The sequence below is a fragment of the Galeopterus variegatus genome, unplaced genomic scaffold (genome assembly GCF_000696425.1).
Source record: "Galeopterus variegatus unplaced genomic scaffold, G_variegatus-3.0.2 Scaffold1860, whole genome shotgun sequence".
NCBI classification, from domain to species: domain Eukaryota; kingdom Metazoa; phylum Chordata; class Mammalia; order Dermoptera; family Cynocephalidae; genus Galeopterus; species Galeopterus variegatus.
The window spans coordinates 23,160-46,191 of record NW_007727971.1 but is presented as its reverse complement, the minus strand read 5'-3'; the positions used below and the strand labels follow the sequence as shown (position 1 = coordinate 46,191).

Here is a 23,032-nt window from a genome sequence, read left to right as displayed (position 1 = left end):
AAAATGGTCATGTTAGGTTGGTAAAATGAAATAGGACCTAGAAAAAAGGAAAACAACAGAAAGGAGAAGAGGGCCATTGTATAGCAAGAACTACTGACAAATGCTTACTACTCATAGCAAAGATTGTATTTAAATCTGCAGCAAATGGACACAGACAACCTTTTATTAAGGGACCCAAGGCAGTGAAAGCTGACACCAGAACAAACAGAGACACTATGTGGGGAGGAAGAGGCGGCCACAGGCTGCCAAAGCCTTGCACTGGACAAACGAGCAACGTGCGTCCTGGCACGGAGGGAGAATAAACAGCACCAGCACAGCCACCACTGGGGCAAGGCCCCGCAGGTCCTGCAATGCCTGGGGTGCCGTGTAGGATGACTCACGCAGGGTCTCCACACCCCGGCTGGGGATGCGGGCACTCATCTGCCAGAAAGAACTCCCCAACTCATGCTTGTTCTTTGCTAACTCTCTAGAACCTGGCATACAGCAGGTGCTCAAACACGTGCCACATGAAATGGCTGCCCAGCTGGCTCCCTGGGTGAAGTGGAAGCTGAGGGAAGGGTCTCAGCCCCACCAGGTCTGCAAGTCAAGACCAGCAGACCAAGAAGGCCCTCCAGGCAGTGGGAAGAGAGGTGCCAGGAGCTTCCACAGAGACCTGCCCAACTGAAGACTGAGGCAGACAGCTGGGGCAGATGCCTGATAGCACCAAGGTCCCCTGCAGACACATGGACAGACTTGTGCTCCTGCAGCAGTGCCCGTGTCGTCTATGAGTCCTCAGGCCTTTTGCCAGCCTGGCCCTGGTAAGGGGCACTAGGAGGTCTGTCTTTGTACCATTGCCAGGTCCAAAACAGAGGCATACCCAGGTCACATGCTGGACCAGCAACAGCACATGGTGAGTAAGGACACTATCTCTGCTGATCCTGCAGGACCCAAACACTGGCAGCATCTTTCTGCCCACGGTGACTGTGCTTCCATCCCCCCGCACCACCAGGAGTGGCAGCAGGGCTTGGCCTGCTGCTCCGCACCTCCACCCAGCACACACCCAACTGCCGAAGGTTCAAACAGGCTCTGACTGGTCACCACAGGGTTCAGTTTTCTCCAGGTAAGCACCTTCTCCCAGGTGAGCCCCTCTGACGTCAGCCCAGCAGAGGGCGGGGGACAAGTTCTGCAGTGTGTGAATAGGCATCCCAGATGGCGGAGGTGGTTGTATGGGCTCAGAGCCAACCACCCGAGGTCACATCTCAGCTCCCCTTTCTCAGTATCCCAGACCTCAGGCTGTTCATCAGCAGGAAGACTGTGACAACTGTCTGCCTCAAGGAGCCAGTGTGCTGGGAAGGTCGGCTGCCCTGTCCCCCTTAGAGTCCCCAACCCCATCCATGCAGGACACTCTTGTTTCTGACGTCTAGGGCAGCCTCCACCCCACTCCTTCTTGGGACAAATACAAGAAAAGGCCTCGGTGCATGTACAAGACCAGCTCTGTCCCAGCCCACCTGAGAACCCCCCCGACCCCAAGAAAGAACATCAGAAGAACTAGAGGTGCCCGAGCCCATCCACATGCAGGTCCCACACATAGCAGAGGTCAGCAGCCAGGAGCCATTCCACCCCTCACCAGTGGGGTGACCTCAGGCCTTGACAGAACCCGTCAAACCTGTTTCCTCATGTGTGACAGGACACTGGTAGGGTCACCAAGTGGACCAGGTCTGAGGCAGTCAGAACTGTCTGACACGCACAAAGTATGTTTCTCATGGGTCCTCATGGTGCAATGGGGTGTGGAGGGGGACACACACCTAAACCAGTTGTCACAGACAAGGAAAATGGGGAGGAGCTGTCGGAGGCAAATGGGTGGTGGGTCAAAGGGTACAATGTGGCCTGGAACATCACCAAATTCAGACAGTCAGCAAGACTGGCAGGCAGGAGACACAGGCACCCTCTCTGACCTATGGGGTCACAAACCTTGGGCAGTGGGGGGTAACAGCCACGCCAGGGGCCACAGGGGAGCTTGGCACAGTGGCTCAGGCAAGGAAGCACCAGCCAGGAAAACAGTGGGTAATGAGGAGACAGGAGCAGAGTGTGACCTGGATGGGCAGCGGGTGAGACATGGACAGTCCCAGAGACATGGGCAGTGGAGCCTCCACCCCAGCCAGGTAGGCAGGAAGCAAAGACCCAGATGGCTCCTACAGCTCTGCAGCAACCTGGGGCCCTTCAGGAGCAAGAGAAGGGCTGAGGGGTGTGTAGGAAGAGCCAGGATTTCCTCCTAAAGCACAAACAGGAGTAGCAGGACAGCCTCCCCCAAAGACCTGCGGCATCTTTAACTGGCTGAACTCATTTCTGGCTCATCGCCAACCAGAAGCCAGAGGGGTCACCCAGACCTCTGCTTGGAAGAGACAAAGGGAGCAATGTGCCGGGCTGGAGAGAGCCTGCAGCAGCTTCTCAGGAAAAGATGGGCCAGACAGGCGGCTGAGGTCACATCTTCCCCCTTGGCAACAGCCCCTCATACCACCCTGCTGGAGTGACCTGTGGGAGGAAATGAAATCATGGGCTGCTGCTCCAGGATCTGAGGGCTGCCCACCCCAAGTCCAAGCCAACCTCCTCCCAGGCCCCGGAGACCGCTGAATCTCCCCAAACCAGCGGAGGCAAAAGCTCCCTGCTGTTGTCGGATCCTGGGGCGCTGCCCTCAATCCTGGATCACTGGGCCAACAGCTGCCACCCTGCGGGACCGTGACCATAGCACACCCTCTCAGCCTGTGCTCTGCTGAGCTCCTCTGAGAATATTCACTGCAGAGGGTGGGGCTCCTGAGGAAGAGGGGCCCACAGGTACTCGAAGAATGTGGGGTGAGAGAGCTGAAGGGCACCCTCTACGAGAGGCTTTGGAGACTGTTTACAGATAGGGAAACTGAAGCAGGGACTGAAGATGAAGCCTTGCCGAGGTCTCAAGGTTCAGTGAGGGAGGGGCAAAGCCAGCATCAGCCCATTCTCACCTGCCCCAAGCCTCATCCCCATCCCATCCCCACCCTTTCCGACGAGAACCTGGGGGCTGACCACCAAGGCCACAGCCAGGACTGCAGTTCATGTGGGTCCACCTGCTGTCCCCAGTGCCTATTGCACTCCTGTCTTGATGATGGGGCCCCATTTTTCCTCAGAGGGTACTGACCTCTCTTGCCCCCACCCCCACCCCCAAACTAAGCCTCTCCCTAGCTTCTGGCCCCACCTTTGTCCCCATGGCCCTCTCTCCATGAGGCCACCAAACCTGAGTTGGACCATGCCTCCTGTAGGACCCTGACTGAGGCCTGCAGGACTCTCCCTTGACACCCCTCCCTGCCCTTGATGCTGCCCTACCACGCACACACACTCAGTGATATATAGCACAGGGCGTGATTCTCTTCTCAGGGCTCGCCCAGACATCCTCCTCAAACACCTGCCTGCCCCTCACACCTGCCACATGCCCCCATCCAGGAGAATGAGGCTTTGCTCGCAGCTGTCCCCCAGGACCCGCACACACCAAGGTACCAGCAGTGCCCAGTTACACATGCCTAAGTCAGTGGAGGAAGGACACCCATGTGCCCACTCAACCTCCCCGTGGCCTCCTGCCCCGAGCCAGAGAGGCTCTCGTCCCCACCCACTGGAGGGGACCAACGCTCCAGGCTCTCCTCCTCCTGCTGGTTCAGCCTGCATAGGCTCCCTGCCCCACGATGACCCTCCTCAAATCCTGCTCTGGCCATGTCACTCCTCTGGACTCCCCAACTCTCTATGACTCCAGGGCCTGGGCTTCAGGTGGTGAGTGCTAGTCCTGTGGCCTTTGCCCCACAAGGAGCCGAAAACTGAGATGGCTCCTTCTGAAATTAAACTCACAAGCTCATGGGTAAACACTACAGTCCCATTTCCAGACATGGAGCCTATGCTCAGTCATGGCTGCCTAAGGGGACCCTGGACTCACACCAGCTCAGTGCAGAGCCCAGGACCACCAGCCCCTCCCTGACAGTGCCCCCTGAGCACATGAGGCTGTGGTGGCAAGTGGGATGAGTCATGGTGGCCCCACCCCCGAATTCTCAGATGCACACATTCCACTTTGAGTCGCTGCAGAATGCTCAGTTTGTTTTCTTATCCACAGTATGCAAGGCACAGGCCCTGAGTGAGACAGAATATTCCCTAGACATGGAGAAAAATCTAGTAAGAGGGAGTGTCCCCACATGCACTAGACCTGTGCCTCCAAGAGGGGCTGACCATACATCTTCATGAGTGATCACCTCCCTGCTCTGGGCTTGTTCAGGGGATTAGCTTCACCAGTGAGACAGAAGCAATCCTGACAAAGGGAGCTGCAGCATCTGCCTCTGTCCTTGTGCCACCACATGAGGTGCAGAGGATGTGATCAGTGGAACAGACAGGCCTAGGAGGAAGGCTTCCAGCTGAAGCCTCCCAGGGGCCAGCAGGCTGCCCCCCAGGCACAGGTGTGAGCACGTCTGCTGCACGACACCGCTGTTGCCACAGATAAGCCCCCCCTCACCTCCTTCAGCTCTTGGGCCACCGAGGTGAGGCGCTCATTCTCTGACTGTGTGTTGGTGAGGACGTTGCGCAGCTGCTTCAGCTCCGTCTGCAGCTCCAGCACCTTCCGCACATAGTACTGCTCCTTGGAGGCTGACTCCTGGATCAGACTCTCTTCCCGGCTCTCACCATCTGCGGCCACCTTCTTGTGGTTCGTGTGTGCCTGTCCGAAGGCCTACAATGGGAGACAAGACGCTCATGAGACGGGCATCCTGGGGCCAGCAAGGGATCAAGACCCAAGCCAACAATTGAGACTCACACTGCAGGAGTGCACAGCGACCAACAAGGCGAGGGTAGGGAGGAGGGAGGACTTTAATCTGGTCTGCCATGTGCACATATGTAATGTGCCTCAAGCAGCCTGCGAGGCTAGTGCCTTCACCGTAACAAAAACAAACCTGATTTCAGGAGCGACATGTGCAACAGCAGGATCAAGGGCCAGGGCGCCATGCATGCATGTGTGATGGAAGCACTCTTCCTGCGGGACAAAGCGCCAGGCCCTAGACCTGGGGGTCTGCAGTGCTAGGAGCCTGGCCAAGCTGATGGGAAATGAATCCAAGCGCTGCCCCCACAGGCTCCACTTCCTCCCCATTCCAGATAGGGAAATCAAGGCTCAGGGAGGTGTGCCGGCCATCACATGAAGAGGCAGAGAAAGCCTGCTCACCCTACTGCTTAGTGCCAACCCATCCTTCACCTGTTCTGGGAGAAACCCGGGGCAGGCAGTCAGAGCCCCAGGCCCCTGCACAACAGCAGTGATAAGAGCCAGCAGGAGAGGCCAGCATGCTGCCAGAAAGGGGTGTTGGCCTAGCCCAGGATGCCCAGGTCTGCCCATACACCCACAGGTCAGCAGCCGTGCCCATCCACGCCCAAACACCCAAGCCACCAGCTTTTCATCATGTGCACCCAGTGAGGGGCAGAACCCTCTTCCCTTCTCCTTCCCTCCCTCTGCCACCACCCCAAGTGGCCAGCACTGTGGGACAGGGCTCCCATGGGGTAGAGGGCGGGACAGGGTTCCCACATAGTAGAGGATGCCAGGCCTGCGATGTGTGTCACCCTAATGGCTCCCATCCTGCTGGCAGCCCCACCACAGAGCTCTTGGGGAGACCTTGTCTCTTTACAGGACTCCTGGCTCATGGCAGGAAACAAGATCAAGACAGGAGCTATTGAAGAGCAAGAAAATGGATGGCTTTTTTTTCTTAAGAGAGAAAAAGGAACATTTTCATTAATTTACTACTTAGTATTAAGTCTAGGAATTCAGTCCAAGAAAACTGGGATAATGTGCAAAGCCACATACATGGATGTTTCTGAGCAGGACAGTTTCTAATATTGACAAATCAAAACAAAGAAAGCAGCTCATTTCCCTCCTGACAGGGGACTGGAGAAATAAACCAGGGTCGTCTGGTCTGAGTAATGAGGTCCCATTGGGCCAAAAGATGACACACATGCTACAACACGTGCTGTGACACTTGCTCTGATGTGTGGTGACCTGTGCTGTGACACGCATGCTGCAATATACTTATGCTGTGACATGTGTTGATGTGTGCTGTGATGCACATGCGGTGTATGTGTCTCATGGTGTTGCAGGTAAGGTCTCTGAATGAGGCTCACAGGACAACACAGCACAGAAGAACGACCAGAGCTGGCACTGGGACCATGTGTGGGGACCCCAAACTCATGCCAACACTTTTGCTGCGGATGTGTGGATGTCTGTCACCCACCCTCCTTCCCCAGGGGTCTAGGTCTTGATTATCTGCCCCTAGCCCACCAACACAGTGCCCTCTCCATGGAAGATGCTGGTTTCTTTTTAAACCAAATGAGCTCAACTCTGTGATTTCTCTTCTGTTCTCCTCCATCCTGGTCCCAGGGAAAGACCAAATCACAAATCACTTCATGTACACAGCACCTGTCCCATCCTGGCTGGCCACCCCAGGCCACATGAAGGGAAGCCAGACACAGAGCCAGCCCCAACCTAGGGCCCCAAGTCTCTCATCAGATGAGGTGGCCTGCAAGCTGCAAGCCAGCAGGGCAATGCCAGACCAGCCAGGCCTCTTTGATGCACAGGTGGGATGTGAAAAAGGGGTCCCGTACATGCAGCTTCTCAGAATACTATGAACCTGGAGGGGGGACACAGACATCTCCTAAGAGGCTTTCTTGAGGAGCGACAGCTAAAGGCTGTGACACACCATTTGGGCCCAGGCCAGAGGCCTGGGCTCTGGATCCTTCTCACCTGAGCTCCCAGTGGGGGGCCCACAAGCACTCCTGGGTGACTTTTCAAACACACTGAGACAGAGACTTCCACCTCCAGCCAAGATGAAATAGTTACGGAGATCGACTCTACCTCCTGTGTGAAAAACTAAACAACAAAAGCAACAAATCATCTAGAAAAACGACAGAAATATGAACAAATAAACAGCGGTTTTCAAATCACTGGGCACCGGGTATAAGAGGGGATGAGGGAAGATACGCTCCACAATGCATGTCTCTCCCCCACCTCACCCCCACCCTGGTCCAGAAGAAACTTCCTGGCCATATCACAGAAAGGGGTACTGAGGCAGGCCTGATAGACCCTGGGGGAAGAGAAGGGGCTAGCAGACACAGCTGCAAAGGCAGGTAGGCCCGAAGACAGAGGAACCCACCAAGTCAGGGAAAGGACCACCCAGAGGGCTGGAGGGAACAATCCCTATCATTCACACAGGCCAAAAACAGCACCTGTTCCCAACAGGCAAAGGGCACCCTCGTGATTCACAGGCAGCAGGTGTAAGACTCCCCGGGACTAGCAAATTAGATTGGATTAAATGCTGCTCTGGTACAGCAGGCCAAAACTTAAAGACAAAACCTGAAAGGATCAATCCGTTTCCAAGTCACTTAACTACATCCCATAAGAAAGCTGGAGAACAAATGTAGGAATACAAAAACACCCATCTCCCAACAGGTGAGATGCACAGCCTGGCACCCAATCACTAATCACTGAGCATGCAAAGGACAAGGGGAGGATCTATGAGCGGGAGGACAGCATTCAGACCTGACACAGGTACACAGGGTTGTGGAATCGGGTATCAGGACTGAAGCCCACAAGTTTAGGAGTACAGGGAAGACTGAACATGCTAAGCAGAGACGTGGAAGATACAAAAAGATACAGAATGAATTTCTAGAGATGAAAAGTACACTGAATGGGATTAACAGCAGAAACATAATGCAGAAGAAAAGATGAGGGGCTGAGAGCCTCAGCCATGCCCCCCAACATCTGCATCCAGCCCAGCAATGACCACCAGGCTGCCGCAAACAACCCAAAACGAAACACACAGACAAAAAAGGCTAAAACAAAACCCCACCCCGAACACCCACAGTGAAGTGTGGGACAATTTCAAAATGCCTAATATGTGCATAACTAGAGGAAGAGGGAAGGATAGAAAAAATATTTGAACATGTAACAGCTGAAGATTTTCTAAAGTTGGAGAAAGCTATAAACTCACTAATACTAGCAGCTCATCAACCCCAAGCACAAGAAATATGAAGAAAACTACACCAAGGCATAACATAAAGTTGTTTAAAACCAGATTTTCTAAAGTTGGAGAAAGCTATAAACTCACTAATACTAGCAGCTCATCAACCCCAAGCCCAAGAAATATGAAGAAAACTACACCAAGGCATAACATAAAGTTGTTTAAAACCGATGATGCAGCAAAAATATTAAAATTAGCCAGAGGAAAAAGGATACATGATGTATGGAGGAACAAAGATAAGGATGACAGCAGATTTCTCTGACAAGCCAGAAGACAGTGAAGAAACATCTTTAAAAAATAGACAAACAAAATCTGTTAACTAGAACAGTGTACCCAGTGAAAATTGTTCACAGATAAAGGCGAAATAAAAACTCACACATACAAAAACTGAAAGGATTTATCTAGAGCAGACCTGCATTACAAGATAAGTTAAATAAAATCCTTTGGGCGAAGAAAAATGATACCAGTTGGAAATCTAGATCGACAAGGAAGAATGAAAAGCACCAGAAATGGCAACTATGTGGGTAAATATGAGACTTTAGAAAAAAATTATTTACATCTTTTTAAAAGATAATTGAGATTCTAATCCCTATCAAAATTCCAAAGGTCTTTTTTTGCAGAAATAAACCAATTTTCAAATTGATATGGAATTGTAGAGGGCCTAGAATAGCTGAAACAACACAGAAAAAGAATAAAGTTGGAGGACTCATTTTCCAATGTCAAAACAATACAAAGCTACAGTGATCAAAACAGTGTGGTACTGGCATAAGGACAGACATAGAAGACCAATAGAACAGAATAAAGTCCAGAGATAAATCCTCGTATAAGTGGTCAATTAAATTTTGACAAGAACACAAAAATAATTCAGTGGTAAAAGAATTATTTTTCAACAAATGATACTGGGATAAGTGGATGCAAAATAATAAAGTTGAACCCCTATCTCACACCTTATACAAAAATTGACTCAAAAATGGATCAAAGACCTAACTAAAAATTAGAAAACTCTCAGAAGAAAACAGAGATTAATATTCATGATCATGGATTTGGCAATGTATTCTCAATTAGGACACAAAAAGCACAAGCAACAACAAAAAATAGATAAATTGGAGTTCAACAAAATTAAAAACTTCATACATCAAAGGACATTATCAAGTAAAAAGACAACCTACACAATAGGGGAAAAGACTTTCAGATCTTATATGTGATAAGGGTCTAGTATCCATAATACAGAAAGAACTCTTACAATTCAACAATAAAAAGCCAAACAACCTAACTAAAAATGGACAAAAGGCTTGAATAGACATTTCTCCAAAGAAGATATACAAATGGCTAACAAACACAAGAAAAGATGCTAAACATCATTAGCCATTAAGGAAATGCAAATCAAAATCACAATGAGATAGCACCTCGCATCCATTAGGATGGCTATAATTAAAAAAAAAAAAGAAAGCAAACTAATCTATATCATGATCCCCTGGGGATGGGAGATGAGGAGGGATTACAAATAGGAATGAGGAAACATGTGAGGTGAGGGACATGTTCACTCTTTTCGTTATGCTGATGGTCTCATGAACATATACCTATATGAAAACATATTGAATACTTTAAATATATGTGGTTTACTATGTTTCAATTATACCTTTAAAAAGCTGCTTAAGAAAACAACTCAGATGTTTTTGAAGCACCATACCCCCAACCTGGAGAGTGTGAACCTATGAGACAGGGAGCCTGTCCCTGTGGTCACTGTCTCCAGCATACAGGCCAGGAGGCTGAGGGTTACAGAGGTGGAGACAGTGCCCTGGTCATCCACCTGAAGTTCTGACCAAAACACATGCAATCCTACCTCGCACAGTCCTCTGCAGTCTTACAAGTCCATCTCAAAATCTGCCTCCCCCCTAAAGCACCTGGAATTGCTCCCTTATTCCCCTCTCACAGGTTGCTATCCCCTCCTGTCACCTCCTGAGGAAGTGTTCAGAGGAGTGGTGTGCACCGTCTGACTTGGGGGTCACCAGCTGTGGGCCTGTTGTCCTTGCAGTTTTCCCTGCCTCACCATGAACCTCCCATGCTGTTGTCCTGCAAGGTACAAGCCCCTGCTTGCCCACAGCAGGGCTTTCTGGCCACCGTGATGTTGGGATCCAGCCTGAGAAGGGGACACCACATATAGCCTCCATCCTGCCCCTTCCCATAAACTTCCCCAGCTGTTCTGGGTAAGAAAGGGGACCAGGAGGTGGAAGGCCCAAGCTCCTGCCCCCCTGGATCACAGGACAACACTCGTCTGGGCTTTGAGGATTGAGAAGGAGGCAGAGCCTTGGTAATCTTCCCCTAGGGAATGCCCTGGCTGCTGGTGGATGTTGTTCGTGACACAGGCTCCCAGCTCACACTCTGCCCACCTCTCTAAAGCTCCCCAAGCCCAGCAAGACGCAACACAGCTGGGTGTGCCCAGGCATGAGGTCATGACCAGCCAGGCGCCTTGGGGAGGGATCCCAGCCCATGTTTGCTCCTGGCCAGCACACAGCCCCCCTAGAATGATGGCTTCAAGTTAAGCCGCACCCATGCAGACAGGGTGTGATCATCTGTGCCTACAGGAGGCAGGGCCAGACATGGCTGGGAAGCTGTGTCTCCTGGGCCCTCCTTCAGGGGCGTGGCCTCTAGAAGGTCCAATGGGGGCAGGGAGAGGTGGGGCAGGCTCCAGTCCAGGAGGAAGAAATCACAGGGACTTTAGCAGCAGGATTTCAAAACAAAACATGGTGAGAAGAGTGGCCTCAGCTGAGGGAACAGCATGAGCAAAGATGTGGGGACAGGAAGTCCTGAGAGACTCTTTGTGAAGCAGCAGGAGCACCTCTGAAGGCAATGGGGGACAGTGGGGAGTTTAAGTGAACAGAGAGGGCTTGGGCAGGAAGGGCAGCTGAACCAGACCCCAGGGCCCCATCAAGCAGAGAGGCAGAAGCGGGCAGTTGAGGGCAGGTGAGAATAGGGAGGGGCAGGCCTGAGGGACCGTGAAGGGAGCAAGAACTCTAATACAGTGATCTTCCAGTCCTCATCCACAGAGCAGGGCGGAAACAATGAAAAAGAGTCACCATGATCCTCACTCACTCAGACCCTGAGTCTCACTGCGAGAACCCCACAGTGACAGTGACGGTGACGGGAAGCTGGTGGGGATGGGAGGCTGCAGGGCTTGTCAGGGCAGTCCAGGCTCTGGGCGGCCCCTCCTCACTTGCTGTAAAAGCTCAGCTGAACCGCCCACCTATCTCATCCCTAAGTGACAACAGCCCCTGTGGAACTGATCGCAAGACTGTAGCTGCCTTGAATGAGCACGCCCTGTGTGCTAGACTGTACTAGCACCTCCATGGTGGAACCCTGTACACACTTCTACTTTGTATGCAGAGAAACTGAGGCACAACAGAGCCAAAGGTGCCCAATCTGGCCACAGTGTGGGATGGTACAGTGCTGGGGTACCAGGGGCTGACAGGACAGGGCAGCAAGGGACCTGTCTAAAAGATAAGCCTAATGTCCCCACCCCATGGATAGCATGGGCAGGCCAGGCCAGTCTAGGCCCCAGGCGCACCTGTGAGCACACAAGAGCCCACCTGCCCCTTCTCAGGGAACTGTCTCAGTTGGTCCACCTCTGAAATAAGTGGCAACAGTATGGCTGGGTGACCATGGTGGGCACCAATCACACTGTGCCTCAATTTCCTCATCTGTAACCTAGGTTAATTATGCCACCAACCCAAGCTCGTTGTTGTGAGGATTTAGTCAGTTAGTTCACTTACCAGAGCCTGTGTGGCCTCTCTCCCACCAGCCCCCGCCCCCGACAAAAGAATCCTTAAAATACTGTAGCGAGTCACTCCCTGCTCTCCTCTCCAGGGCTCCCATTGCCTTCTGGATGCCCAAAAGGGGGCCAACTCCTCCAAAGTTGGCATATTCCTGACTCAGGACTCAGCGAACATGCTGAGACACCCGAGGGCTGGGGGGGGTGGGGGCAGGGGCAGCATGGAGGAGCCTCACCCAGGCCCCAACTCCACCCCACCCCCATGCCCCAAGCTGAGGCCAAGATCCAGAAATAGAAGCAGGACAATGAAGTAGAGTAAAAGATTATGACAATGGACTTCCTGGGGTTTAAAAGCAGGATCTTTCTGGCTTTAAGACTAACTCCGGATGCCTCCTGCAATTCAATTTCTGGACATCCCTGACCATCTGATGGTTGTGTTCCAATCAAATTTTATTTGCAAAGCCAGGATGTGGCCAGACGTGGCCCATGGGCGACAGTTTGCTGAGCCCTGGTCTAGGTACCACTTCTCATCCTCTCACAACTCGGGGACCTGTGAAACTTCCTGTCATCACCTGGGTGCCCCCAACAGCCAGAACAACTCTTCAAGTGTTACTTTCTATGGTTCATTATATAAAAACTATAAGTATGTGCTGGAAGGGCTGCACCCCTGACTCTGGTCCAGAGGAGGAATCGGTGGCATCTGATCAGATCTCGGGAGGATGGGGAGGTGCTCCAAGTGGAGAAAACATCGTGGGCAAAGAACAGAGGCAGGACAAAGTGGGGCTAGAAGGAGACATGGGTCCTCATACCAGGGACTCTGAACCAATGGACAGGAATTCCCTCCTCTACCTCCTCAGCCATGAAGACCCCTAGCCTTGCTGAGGTCCCCCTGCTCTGAGCACTTCCCAGCACAGGGCAGAAGAGCAAACAGGTATGAGCATAACTAGAGCTGCCTAGGTCCGTGTCTTGGCTCTGCCACTGGCCAGCTGTGACTCTGGGAGAGGCCCTCACCTCACTGTGACCGTGTGTAAACTGGACTACAGGGCTGTGCTCCCACACTTGGGTGTGTGGAAGCCCAGCTGGTGCTGAGGCAGTATAGGCACCAGGTCAGGGCTACCCACAACCAACCCATTTACGAGGAGTGATGGGCTTGAAGGGTGGCCCCAGACCACTGCTTGCCACCAGTTCCCAGGAAACCTGGCACACAGTTGGCCAGTCCCTGCCGGCCCCCTGACCAAGGCTGTGCACTGGCTCCAAAGTGGCCTCGCAGTCTATCTGCACATGGGAGTCAGCCAGTGGGCCACCTGGTTCTGTGACAATAGTTGCCTCATCTACAAAGGAAAGTTGCCCCCACTCCCTTCCTCTATCAAGAGAGCAATGTAGTCGTCTCCACAGTGAGAGCTGGCCATTGGCCCTAGCTCGAAGAGGTTGACCTTTTAGTCTCTGGAAAAACCTATGCAGGGCTTGGAAACAGGTCTGCATCGAGACTTAGAACAACCCCTCTTCCTCTGGACTGTCCACTGGGGCTGGCTCCCTGGAGAAGGCCTACACCAACAGGGCAGGGAAGCAGGCCTCCAGGCAGGGCTGTCCTGGGGAATTCTCTTTCTTCCTAAACCAGTTTGGCCATCTGATGCAGCAGGCACCACACTTGCCAAGCCACGAGAGTCAGCCTCAGCATTCCAATGAGGCAGGACTTGTTCCAGGAAGCAGTTTCCACAACAAAGCTGGGATCTTCATCTCCTTTGTCTGGGCTGATCCAGCACTGCCCACCCATAGCCAGCTGGTCCCACATTCATCCCTGAACGGTTACCACGCCTGCATCAGGGTGGGCCCAGACGCTCGGGAACAGCAGGGCCTGGGCATCCCAGGAATTCCCAAGTCCCACTAGTTGCCAGTCCTAGCCTGTCTGCTCCTTATCTGCTCCTGCAACCGGGGATGGGCTTGGTGGGGGGAGTCCGTGGACACCCCTGGCTCAGCACCAGTCATTCTTATCCAGGCTTGTTGGAAAACCCCAGGGCCTGGCTTCAGTGGCCCCTCAACCTTTACCTACATTACTTATTAGTGCTTAATCCATGCCTGGCCTCTGGTAGGCACTAGTGGTACAGGGACAGCAGATACATCAGGCCCCCCAGGACCCAACAACTATGGGGACCTGCAGCCAGACAGCTGGCTGAGACCTCAAAGCCTCATACCCTGGTGGTTCCCACTTGATCACTGTCAGCACCCCAGCCTCTCTATTACCAACCACTGCAAGGAGCTCTCTGAAGCATCCATGTTTGCTTCTGCCCCTGAGGGAGGGGAGAGCAGCCTTTGGAGCAAGGCCCACCTCTCCCTCTGCAATTTTACTCCTTGTGAGGGGGAAGGAGGCAGAGAAATCTGCAGAGAGCCAGGAAACAGCAGCTCAAGTCCAGTTCCTGCTGGCTTCACAATCATCTGTTCAATAAAAACTGATTGATGGATTAACCCTCTAAAAAACTGGTACATACAAGCCACAGGGCTTCAACAATTGTTGGAGTCAAAGGGGAATCCAGTGTCTCTAAGGCCTGGAAAGGAGCTGAGGTGACCTGCGGGGACATAGAAGGCACCAGACGAGGCCACACACACACACACACATGCCTCGAAACTTGCTCCATTCTGGGAGGCTCGGTGCTCAGTCCTGTACAACCAGGATTCCACAGGAGGCCAAATGGCATCGAGTCTCATTAAATTCAAGATTGGGCTCAGGCTGATTAAGCCGATATAAACACAAGCTCGACAGTATTATGAGATAAAGAATTTATAGCATCAAGAGATTAAACTCACTATCAAAGGCTGGTTAAACCTATAGTGACCCAAACAACCTAGGACGAAATACATGACAGTGTCAGCCAGGCACAGAGCAAGAGGGGCTCAGCACCAGCAAGTACAAACATAGTATAAACATGGGGGACCCAGCAGAATGCAAGAGGGCACAGCCTTCTCTTTACCACAGATCTTTTTCATAAAGAAGTGACACCACAAGGGGGATGTGGAACAACGTCAGAGTAACCTATAAAAGGAAGAAATTCCATGCACGTGTTTGTGCACTATGGGAGAGAAAAGTTTTTTAAATGGTATTTCACAAGTTTTCTGTAAATCTAAAACTGTTCTAAAAAAAAGGTTATGAGAAAAAATTTTAGCATATACCCAAAACATGAAAATTGATAAATGATTTCTTAATGTCTGTATCAGAGAGGGCATACAGAACAAAATGACAGGAAGCTGAATAAACAAAAAATAGAAACATATCATATCAAAACTTAGGGACCTCTGTCAAAGCAGTACTGGGGGGTGGGAGGGCGGGGAAGAGGGCTACTCTAAAAATAAACATTAATGATAAAAAGAAACAGCCTCTCTGGGACTGAAGAAACTGAACAAAGTAACTAGGCAAAAGTCTCACAAAGGGGGGCCGGCCCGGTGGCGCACTGCTACAGTGTCCCACCGAGGGTTTGGATCCCACATACAGACCGGCCGCTCACTGGCTGAGCGAGGTGCAGGGGCAACACCAAGGGTTGCGATCCCGTTGCCAGTCCCGGTCCGGTACGGGCGCGACACCTCGGGTTGCGATCTGTTGCCGGTCACGAAAAAAGACAAAAAAAAAAAAAAAAGTCTCACAAAGGGGAAGTGACACAACAAAAACCCAGAAACAAAAGAAAAAAAGCAAAGTAACTATGTTAGTGTATTTTTTTTAACCTCCTAAGATCACATTCTGATTGATGTGTCTGTGCAAAGTACTTGCCCCTAAACCAATGAACAGAACACTTGCTGATCTGCTGATGTGCAGTCTCCACAGGTGTCACGAGGACTGAGCCACGCAACGCTGCTGCTTGCACCCGCAGGCCCTGACAGCATGAGCAGCAGCAGCAGGCCCATCTCACAGGAGAACAAGGCAGGGAGTGTGCGTCCAAGGGGTAGTCCGGGTGCTGCACAGTAGGGCAGGACTCAAACCCAGGTCCAGGCCTAAAATGTCCCTGTCCACTACTGTATCCGCTCAAACAAAGAATGAGAAAGAAAAAGAGAAAGAGGAGGGAGGAGAGGGCATTACGAACTCAACAGGAATGTTTGCTGATCTTGACATCTTCCTTTCTACAAGGTGTAGGGACATGGACCAATCCCAAGTCGAACATGGATGCAAATACTCAGCAAAATCTTAGCAAAAGAAGCACAATTAACCTTAAGAATGATTCACTGTGATCAGAAGACCTTGCTCAGGAACACAAAACCAGGATAAACCAACTCAATTTTAAAAATCTGTATTCAGCATCTGCTATGGAAAAGGATAGACCAATAAGCATAAGAAAATCATAGGCTATGTCAGAAAGTGAACTACAGATAAGCTAATGTTTAAAAAGGAAGTAAAAATTCCATCTATGCTAAAATGCTGTTGTCATAACTTGGCCTATGCTCTTCTCAACTGAAGCTCTTGAAAAATGGATGTGGTAATTTTCTTTCTTAATGTCATCAAAAGAGCATCTATAGCTATATAGTAAATCTACCTGGATACGTTTAAAACAAGAGCAAACATAAAATTGTGGAATGCATTAATAAATAATGGAGAAGCATTAGTAAGTGAAGATGCATTAGTAAGTGAAGATGCATTTGAAGGATGAGGCTAGAGCCCCCTCTTACCACATTTAAGAGACAAGGACAGAGAAACATGAGAAAGGATAAATTAATTCCATATGTTTTGCAGGTGGTGATTTTGCCTAGAAAATGCACTAAGAAACACCTCCAAAATGGTTATATAGAAATCTCAAATTCACCATGACACTCACAAAACCCCAAATTAAATTGTTAGGTTAGGAATACATAATAAAAAGATCAATTACACTTATAACCTTGACTTCAAATCACTGCCCAGGAAACCCTGACCCAATTAAGAGTCGCTCCCAGCTCCTCTCCCCCAGACCCTTATGACCACCAACTTTTTCCTGACTCTATAAATTTGTCTATTCTGGACATTTCACATAAATGGAATTATACAGTACCTGTCCTTTTGTGACTGGCTTCTTTCACTTAGCTTAATGTTTTCGAGGTTCACCCATGGAGCACATATCAGAATTTCATATAGAACACATTTGTTTATACATTCATCATCTGATGGACATTTGGGTTGTTTCCACTTCTGGCCTATTTGAGAAATGATTCTATTTACATTAATCTACAGGTCTTTGGATGTATGCTTTCAATTCTGTTTAGGAGTAGAAGTCCTCTGCCTAGGAGGAGAATTGCTAGCTCATGTGGTATCTCCTGAACTTTCTCTGAGGAACTGCCAAATTGCTTCCACAGTGGCTACCCCATTTTTACATTCCCACCAGCAGTGTAAGAGAGTTCCAATTTCTCCACATCCTTTCTTGCCAGCATTAGAATCATCCTAGTGAGTGTGAGGTCTCTTCCCATTTCATAAAAAAGTTATTAGTGACAATAATATCTACCACTCTATGCGTCTCCTTAAGTGTGTTATTTCACTTAAAGCCTATCTCAATGTTCTCAGGAGAATTCATACTTCCAGAGTTTGTTCTTTTTCAGTGCTATGTAGTATTCCATTATATGGATGTACCCCTAAATGGAATTTTTCATTCTACTCTTTTTCTTTTTTTTCTTTCTTTTTTTTTTTTTAAAAAAGATGACCGGTAAGGGGATCTTAACCCTTGACTTGGTGTTGTCAGCACCACGCTCAGCCAGTGAGCGAACCGGCCATCCCTATGTGGGATCCGAACCCGGGGCCTTGGTGTTATCAGCACCGCACTCTCCCGAGTGAGCCACAGGCCGGCCCCATACTTCCATTTTATGGAGGAAGAAACTAAGGCTCCAAGAGGGCCTGACAGGGCAGAGGCACCGCTGGATGAGAGCTGTCTCTGCCCCTGTCACGTGGCTCCTTATGCTACACCACTGTCAGAACTACTGCCTAATGGCAAAGGGATCTATATCCTAAATACTCATATATAAAGAGCACCTGCACATCAATAAGAAAAAGGCAGGGCCGGCCCGTGGCTCACTCGGTAGAGTGCGGTGCTGATAACACCAAGGCCACGGGTTCGGATCCTATATAGGGATGGCCGGTTTGCTCACTGGCTGAGCGTGGTGCTGACAACACCAAGCCAAGGGTTGAGATCCCCTTACCGGTCATCTTTTGAAAAAAAAAAAAAAGAAAAAGGCAGACACCCAATAAGAACGCAGGATGAAGGTCTTTAACAGGCTTGTCATAAAAGAGGCTCTCCAAATGGCCAGCAAACCTAAGAAAAGGTCTACGGGGAATACAAATTAGCACCAGAAGGAGCAAGCACTACGCACTGATCAGAATGGCTAGTGTGTAAACCCATAACAACACCAAGGACCAGTGGTGGGATGGTGAGGACAGGAGGTCCCACACACTGCTGTGCTACTCTGGAAGACGGCCCCTACACCACCCCAGCCGTTCCATCCACAGAAACATGCACCAGCTATCCATATGAGAGAGCATTCCAACAGCCCCAAGCTGGAAATGGCCTGAATGCCTGTGTACTGACAGTGGTGAGGAATGTGTGGTACATCCAAACAATGAATCCCATGCAGCGATGAGTGCCAACAACCTACAAATACAGGCAGCAGTAAGAATCAGTTTCACAAATTAGTGCTGAGTGAACACAAAAAATAAGTACTGTGCAACTCCATCTACAGTAAGTCAAAACTGGGCAAGAGTAACCGGTGGTGTCAGAAGCCAGAATGATCACACTTCGAGGAGACTCAGAGAGCAGCCCCAGGAGGCTGGTAACACATGATTTCTTGATCTGTTGATGACTATAAGGGTGCAGTCATTTTGATAATTCATCAAACTATTCAATTATAATTTGTGTAGTTTCCACATTTATTTTACACTCCAATAAAAGATCATTTTAATTAAAAAAAAACTAGTTTAATATGACAGTTACAAAAACTATTATAAATAGGGCTTAAAAATGTAAATTTTATCTCAATAAAAAAGAGAAAATGATCTCTGAAACTAAATATTGAAATGGAATCAACCCATAAAAAAATCCCAAAGCAACCCAAACAATAAGGACACAGTATCTGAAATGTTACCTGAATACACAACACTAGGCAGATGAGCTCCAAGCCTTGGCTACTACCTATCGTTCCTGGGATTAAGAAGAAAAGGGGAACAGCAAATGCACACCAGGACGATGTGCGTATCTGTCAACACACACATGCACTGAAAGTCTGTGCGTTTTACTATGTATAATTACAGTTTAAAAGATTAATAGAACCCCAAACCAAAGGTGCCCCAGGTCTAAATATACCCCAGGGAGTTCAATTACTCATCACTGACGAAATGGACTGTATCAGAGACAAGATAAAAGATCAAATTCCCATAAATGCACTTCAGCAAAAACCCGACATAAGAGCACAGGGTCTGGTCAGGAAATGGTGACAGGACATGGACTGCAGGTTTACACAGGGCCATAAGCTTCAAACCACCCCACAAATGGATGCACAGTCTTGCCAGCAGTTCAAGAAAAACAAGTTAGAGCAGCTACAAAACACCAGCAGAAACAGAGTCACAGAGTGAACCCATCGATTGATGGGAGGCTCCGAGGCCAGGAGGGAGAGAAAAAGTGGGGGCCAGGTGTGGGAAAAGCTGGCACACCTGTCTATTGCTTAGACCACTAGTGACCCGTATCCAAGTCGGGAAGGCCCCAGGCATGTGAGGACTCTCACGGCAGTACCAAAAATGCACCAGAAATGGATGAGCAGAGTCAGTGCGGCATGATGTGTGCATGTGTGTGTGTCCCACCCAACCCATCAGGAGGCGGTGCCTGCTCTTGGGGCATTTTTGCTTGGCCCACTATGTCCAGACACCTCCTCCCCACCCCAAGTCCCCCTAGCCTTGGGCTGCCACGTAAGGGGGCACCACAGGCAGTCAGCATCTCTCCAACTCTGATGGGGATCCTGGGGGCGTTGGGGGAGGTGACAGGAGGATGACAACAGCTGTTAAGAGAAAAGCGAGAGGACTCCTGGCGCCAGGGGAGGAAGGGCAATAATCCCAAGGCGTCACTGCACTTCACAGTTTGCCCCAACATAAGCTCATTAGCTTCTCTCTCAGGACGTATTAGCTCCTTTCACAGGTGAGCAACTAAACCCTGAGCACACGCATCTCCATAAATGTTTACCCAAGTGGGTGTGACAGAAAAAGCAAGAAGGAGGAGGCTAATGAGCCAGAAGCCGCAGGGCTGGACCTGGACCCACAGCGCTCAACTCCGACCAGCTCTCTAACCCTGCCTGCTCCTCAGAATCGCCTGGGAACCGAACCTTCCATTCCCAGGTGCGTGAACACCTGTGATTTGGCCCTTCCCAGTCTCAGGGTCTCGGCCTAGAACGTGGAAAGCTTGGGCTTATCGGGGGAGTGCTTATCAATGCATATCTGGCTGAAGGCAGTCACGGTGGACCCCGGCCCCACTTCCCTCCTGACACACAGCCCCTCCATGGGGACACGTGGATTTGCGGATACGAGGAGGAGAGAGGCTAGCCACGGGCATCCCCCGAGAAAGGTGGAAGCCCACGTCACACATCCACACCAAGCCTGGTGTGTGGTTCACAGCAGCTGTGCTCTGAGAGCCAACATGATCAACACCCAGCGTCCACTATCAGGTGGGCACCAGTAGCTCTGGACAGTGACACAGTGGGTGTTGCTGAGCAGTGAGAAAACTAACTCCTGACATGTAGCCAACATGATCAACACCCAGCGTCCACTATCAGGTGGGCACCAGTAGCTCTGGACAGTGAGAAAACTAACTCCTGACATGGGCAACTGTGAAGGCTATTAGAGGGGCCAGACCCAGAGTGCTGCACACTGAGCAGTCCGCTGATGCAAGGAAGCCTCATCAATGCAGCAGAGAGCAGACAGCGCACTGGGTGGTGGACAGGAAGGGCTTGGCACTGCAGGGTGACCTTCACTCAAGGGGCAGCCATGTGAGTGCACAGAAGTGCATGTTTTATTACAGGCAAATTATACCTTGCTTTAAAAATAACAGCTTTACAAAACAGATTCATCTGGGCAGCAATCAGAGTCACTCTGGAAACGCCTGCCCCTTGAGGAGAAGAGGCCCTACGAAAAATGCAGCCTGGACTGAAAATGGGGCTCTATTCCACCTCATGGTGAACTATCCCAATCTGGAAGGTGGGCAGTGGGGGACTCTCAGCAGCCTCTAGGGATGGGCCATCAGGGTGATGGCCTGCCAAGCTCCTACACAAAGACAGAACCTTCTGGAGGGCTGGATGGAGCCTTGTGATTTCCCCACTGAGTCCCCATCAGGCCACATTTCAGAGCCAGGGTGTTTCCAGTGCTCCAGGGGATGAAACAGACTTTGCCAGCTACCCCCCCCTGCCAAGAGCAGTGGCCACAGGCCTGACCATCTCTTACGTGCCAATGCCATAGGCGTCTCAACCCAGTGTGGGAAGCTGGGCAGCTCAGTGGAGAGGCACTTTGCACCAAACCCCTGGCTATACCAGGAAGTGGGTCTGCATGCTGGTGTACCGTCTTCCTAAGGGCTGCTAGGAGTGGTCCTGAACTCCATCTCCCTCATGGCCAGTCCTGAGCTCCAGGGGCATGGCTCAGGGTGGGGAGGTTAGCAGGGAGGGCCAGACTCACTGGGAAAGGAAGGAAAAGCCCAGCAGCTACCCCAGGACAACAGAATTCCCACCAGTCCAATGCCATCCTCCACCAGCACCCCATCACTTCAGTTCACAGATGTGGAGAGAAGGCTCAGGGAAAGCCAGGCCGACCCTCCAGATATACACAGTGCAGGGTGGGGCAGCACCTTCTAGCATGGGAAGGGGTCAGGCCTGTCCTTTGGGCACCACCATGCCCAGCACTGAGTCCGCACCCCCTTGGAGGGTGCACGAATAGAGGGCAAGCTCATGCCTGGCAAGTGTCAGGTACTCAGGAAGTATATGTAGAATGAAAGGGGGGAGAGGGACCATGAGGACACAGCCGGGAGATGATGGGTCCCTACCGGAAGTGGGTAGATGGGGACCACAGGTCCAGGGGATGGACAAATGCTGGGGCAGAGGGTGTGTCTGGGAGTGCTGGGTGGGCTGGGAGTGCTGGGTGAGTTGGCCTTGCAGGTTCCTTTGGGGCCTCTTCTTTTATCCCTTGCCCTCTAGCCAGTGGGAGGAACACACTCCCAGTGACTCAGTGGCAGGAACGGCTCCTAGACTCACCCCTCTCCTCTTCCCTTGGCTCACACACACTCCAGAGGGGCACGGAGGTGTCCTGCTTGGGAGACTGGACCCCTCCCCACTGTGGGCTGGGATCACTCTGCTCAGGGGACAGAGGTACGTGTGAATCTCATCTGATTTTCACAGCAGCTCTGCAAAGTAGAAACTTTGGTCATCCCCATTTCACAGGTGAGCAAACTGAGGCTCAACGAGGTCAGATGATTCACCTGAGTGGTATCATAGGGATTCTCACTCCAAAACCCATGTTTCTTCTTTGCATTGGGTGGTTCCCAGAGCAGGGAGTGGAACTGGGCCCCGAGGACTGTAGACAGCCTCACCTGGCAGGCAGACAGGGAGGAGGCCCAGGACCAGTCAAGCAAGAGCATAGGAAGGACAAGTCCCTGCAAGAGCAAGTGGGGGCCTCCTGGGAATTGTGGGCCAGGCTGGTGCAGTGGTGTCCTGCTTGGGAGACTGGACCCCTCCCCACTGTGGGCTGGGATCACTCTGCTCAGGGGACAGAGGTACGTGTGAATCTCATCTGATTTTCACAGCAGCTCTGCAAAGTAGAAACTTTGGTCATCCCCATTTCACAGGTGAGCAAACTGAGGCTCAACGAGGTCAGATGATTCACCTGAGTGGTATCATAGGGATTCTCACTCCAAAACCTATGTTTCTTCTTTGCATTGGGTGGTTCCCAGAGCAGGGAGTGGAACTGGGCCCCGAGGACTGTAGACAGCCTCACCTGGCAGGCAGGCAGGGAGGAGGCCCAGGACCAGTCAAGCAAGAGCATGGGAAGGACAAGTCCCTGCAAGAGCAAGTGGGGGCCTCCTGGGAATTGTGGGCCAGGCTGGTGCAGTACCCATCCACCTCTGCCCACATCATGCCCAGCAGATATCACATGCCCACAGACCATATGCCAACCCCAGCCCAGGCCCCTCCATCCCTCACAGGGCAGGAAACTGAGAGGAGTGGGACCACCCTTCTCATCATGTGGCTTCAGTCCTCCATGTGC

General features: G+C 51.0%; 1 protein-coding gene across 2 annotated transcripts in view; it reads right to left on the bottom strand.

Annotated features, from left to right (window-relative positions):
• Positions 1-23,032, bottom strand: part of BICD2 (bicaudal D homolog 2 (Drosophila)) — a 48,735-nt gene that overhangs the window by 13,177 nt on the left and 12,526 nt on the right. For both annotated transcript variants that reach the window (XM_008579342.1, XM_008579341.1), the window contains exon 2: positions 4,499-4,711. In XM_008579342.1, the coding sequence (XP_008577564.1) occupies positions 4,499-4,711 (213 nt within the window). The remainder of the gene's footprint in view (positions 1-4,498; positions 4,712-23,032) is intronic.